The sequence below is a fragment of the Limulus polyphemus genome, unplaced genomic scaffold (genome assembly GCF_000517525.1).
Source record: "Limulus polyphemus unplaced genomic scaffold, Limulus_polyphemus-2.1.2 Scaffold693, whole genome shotgun sequence".
NCBI lineage: Eukaryota > Metazoa > Arthropoda > Merostomata > Xiphosura > Limulidae > Limulus > Limulus polyphemus.
Genome location: NW_013666303.1, coordinates 298,145 through 302,374, shown reverse-complemented (window position 1 = coordinate 302,374; position 4,230 = coordinate 298,145). Strand labels below are relative to the sequence as shown.

At 31.1% G+C, this 4,230-nt stretch overlaps 1 protein-coding gene across 1 annotated transcript in view; it reads right to left on the bottom strand.

Annotated features, from left to right (window-relative positions):
* LOC106460013 (bromodomain adjacent to zinc finger domain protein 2B-like) overlaps positions 1-4,230 on the bottom strand; it is a 170,426-nt gene that overhangs the window by 60,086 nt on the left and 106,110 nt on the right. The window contains exons 16-21 of the mRNA XM_022386600.1: positions 3,641-3,748; positions 3,027-3,201; positions 2,258-2,341; positions 1,117-1,232; positions 781-825; positions 416-457 (exon numbers count right to left, since the gene is read on the bottom strand). Of these exons, the coding sequence (XP_022242308.1) occupies positions 416-457; positions 781-825; positions 1,117-1,232; positions 2,258-2,341; positions 3,027-3,201; positions 3,641-3,748 (570 nt within the window). The remainder of the gene's footprint in view (positions 1-415; positions 458-780; positions 826-1,116; positions 1,233-2,257; positions 2,342-3,026; positions 3,202-3,640; positions 3,749-4,230) is intronic.

Here is a 4,230-nt window from a genome sequence, read left to right as displayed (position 1 = left end):
AAACTTGTATACTATTAAAATATGTATTATTAGCTAAGATATTATGCTATTCTAATTGGTATAACTTAAAAAGAAAGTAATTTAATAAAATTTTGAATGTAAGACACTAAAACCTTGTGTCATGTGCAGTAAAGGGTACCCATGCCAAAAGGAGTTAATGGATTCAAGCAATTACCTAACTCTTAACACAACCATTTTATTTTTGCATGTGCAATTACATGAAGTGTTCTAAAAAGGTGTGTGTATGAGTACTAATAAAGTGGCTAGCCAATGCATTTCTGGTGTACTGTCAGCAATATTCTGTGTAATCCTATGTTTATAGTGTTCTTTTCCCATAACCCTAAACCACTCTTGATAGCGAGCTCAGAACAGCTGCATGCAAGGAAAGGGGGAGATTTATAAAAATGTTACCTACCAAATCAACCATTAAGATCATTTCTCTATGTTTCTGCAATTCCTGGTGAGCAGAGGAAGGAAAATGGAAAACATCAGATACTATGTTGGTAAAAACATTACATTTTACATGCTAAAACAAAAACTTTCATTTATTTTAAATGTGAGCTAGCTTTTATTTTTGGGTTAATTTTTAATTTTAACAGATGATCTTGCTACTAGGAAGTTCTATCTCATATCCTTTTGGCAATTAGTAAATAATAACTTAAAAATTTAACCAAGATATAAATTTATAAAACTAACAAAGTGAATGATAGCTAATAAATACATGCACAACAAAACTGTTTTCCATATGTGAGAAATGTGTAAAACTCCACTTTCACTTACCTGTTCTCTCATAATGGCAGCTTGTTGTCTTTTCATTTCTCTTTCCTAACACACACATACACACACACAAAATAAAAATTATAATTTATAACATAGTCAAACAGTTACTGCTATATTACTATTTAAAAACAAAAAATATCCAATTCATGGTTATCAAGTACCAGTTATATATATGTAACTTATGTTAAATCTCCATGTCAATCATTTCCTATCTTTTTACGTCAATATGAAATATGATAGTTTTAATATAACATGAAGAGTTCTGGTTAACTCTGCCATAAAAATATGTTTTAAGTCTTCTCTGAAAACTATAAAAATTCTTTTATAATCACATGCCTCCATAATATGTCTATTTCTCATTTCTCTCTCCAGTTGTAACTGTTCCAACCGTTTTAACTTTTCCTGTTCCTTCATAAATTTTTCGTGTTCCTTCTGATATCGCAATTCTTCTGCTACAGGAAAAAAAATAAAAAATTGAAAGAAAGTACTATAAATTTGAATGAGTAAAAAGTACATAGATTAATTTGATGATGAAATATACAAGTCACCTGGAAGTTATCCAATGGTCCAGACTTTTCTGCGTATTATATACAAAAACTTCAGTTAAAAACCGATTTAAAATTTCCAAATATGTTGTAGTTGTTTGTTAAATTTTGCTCAAGCTATCTAAAGGGGCTTTCCATACCAGTCATCCCTAATTTTGAAGTGATAGACTAGAAGAAAAAGAGCTAATCAATAGGACCCACCATCAACTTGTGGACTACTCAAATCAATTGATGGGTTTTGACAGTCACTCTTATAACACATCCATGGCCCTAAGGTACACAGTACAATTTGTTTTTTGTCTTCTTTTTGGTGGTAGTGGAGTGAAACCACAGAGCCTTGGATTAACAGTCCAGCGTGCTAACTACTGGGTGGCACTTGACCCCAAAATTTATTTCTCAAACAAGTAAAGTAATGCTATCCAGTAGTTTTTACCAAAAAGATTGTTTGTTTGTTTTGAATTTCGCGCAACTCTATGAAGGCTATCTGCACTAGCCGTCCCTAATTTAGCAGTGTAAGACTAGAGGGAAGGCAGCTAGTCATCACCACTCACCATCAACTCTTGGGCTACTCTCTTACCAACAAATAGTGGGATTGACCGTCACATTATAATGCCCCCACGGCTGAAAGGGTGAGCATGTTTGGTGTAACGGGGATTCGAACCCACAACCCGCAGATTGCAAGTCGAGCTCCCTAACCACCTGGCCATGCCGGGCACCAAAAAGAAAACAACAAGCATTCAATTTACATTTTAGTACAAAAGTAACTTAAGTTGAGACCAAATGTAAATGAATATTTTAACAAAACCATATAAAAAGTCATTGCTGTCCAAAATAAAAAAAAAAACTACATATGAGAGATTACACATTGCATTTTCTTAACATCTAAAATGCTCCACCACCATGTAGAAGGAAATATTAAATATTAAATTAACCTTTTTGTCGTTTTGACTCTTTAGCTTCTTGTTCTTTTCCCAACCTCTTATGTATCTTAAGCTCCTCTGCATGCTGAGCCTCTTCTACCAATAAAAATATAAATACTGGAGTTCATAATTTTTTCCTACCACTTTACGTCTCTTCAGTTTTAATACTATACATCGAAACATATATGTAAGTGTGTGTATGTGTGTAGTTATAAAGTTATAACCACGTCTCTTAAATAAATACATAAAGAAATCACATAAGCAAGAAGAGCCAAGCAGTTTATTTTTAGCTTTTTGGCACAGAAAATCAGACACAAAAGATGTGTCTTTTTAATTAATTGAATATAAAATTCCACTGCAGTATTTCAAAAGCCACATATTACTTGTTATATTTGAAAAACGTTTCTGTTCTAGTAGAAAAGCTAGAACTAACTTTTATCTGCTTAGACCCAAGTATAAAATTTATAATGAACATACTACCAACATAACTAAATATTAATATGCGAGTGTTACATACTTGACCTTGCTTTCTAATTATAAAAGTCTAACTTAAAGTTTTTACAATTTTCCAATGTAACACATGCTATACTTTCATAAATATAATAAATGGACTAAAGATCAGTAAAAAAAAATCCATTCTCACCTATCAAGTTTACAAGTTTCCACAAAAAATTGTGTACAATTTGAGGTAATTAAATTTCTGAAAAAATTTTAAAATAATTGTAAAAACATTTTCCTCTATTCATTATGTGATATACAACTTGTTTATTTTTGTACATACCTTGCTGCTCTAGTCTATGTTGTAGCTGAATTTTTTCCCACTGTTGTTGTTTCTCTTCTTCTTCTTTGGCTTTCTGCTGTGGAGTTCGCCGAACTTGAATTCCCAAACAGCCTTTCCGAGTTCGAACTTCTTCTATTCTAGCCACCACTTCTTGCTCACTGACTAAGTTGTAGTTCTACATACAAAAATTCCATAATTTTTAACTGTTTTTTCTATAATAACCTAAAATATACTTCACACAAATAACAAAATAGTTTCCGGTTTTAGTAATCATTGTGAGTGAGATAAGTTTTAAAAGAAGTTCATATCAACAACAGCTACTATACATATTATATAATACCATATACTAGTGTGCTATAAAGCTCTTTTTGATAGTTTGACTGTTAACTGTGAAATTAAGTTAGTCCTTTGAATAGTGGATACATTTTTATAGGATATTTACCAGCTACTATTATCATTCAATTTAAGCAAACAAGGATTAAAACACTACTATAAAATAATTTGAACCATGGCTTAAGATTAATGTATTAGACTGTGGCTACATGCCTATCATTATTTCAAACCCTTTATGTTGTAAGAGAAGGAAAAAAATAAAATAAACAGCTAAAACTAACCTCTCTTGCACCATCCTGTGCTCGTTCTAAGAATTCTCCCACATTGACTTTAGTACTGAAGGTAAAATTCTCCCTTGTAATATCTGTGATATCATGCCGATGAATGTACTAAAAATTCAAAGAAACATTAAAGTTGCTTATTCACTATTCATTGCTTTTAATCCTTATCGTTTAATTAGTTATAAAAGTGAATTATTCTTTTTACAATAATGTTGCAAAATCCCAAAAGTTCCTTCCCAAAAAGTATCCTGAAAAAAAAAGGCATAATTAGTATACCATTGTGAGGATGCTGTTGGGTCTTTCTGCATTAGGCTCTTTCCAAAATGTCATGTTTTAGTAAATAACAAGATTAATTAAGTCATTATTTAGGTGTATTAATTCAAAAATGAATTAACACAACAGAGAATTTCTTAAAGCACACTTTTCAATTATAGTTATTTTCTTTAAGAGAAATAAACAAGAAATTAAGTTTAAAAGAATTCAAAATAATAAGAAACCTATAAGACTATTAGAATCTTCTGCAAAGTAGTGTTCATTGTGCAAGATTTTATTACTTTGATCTTCCAGAGTATATTTCAGGGGCTTTACAG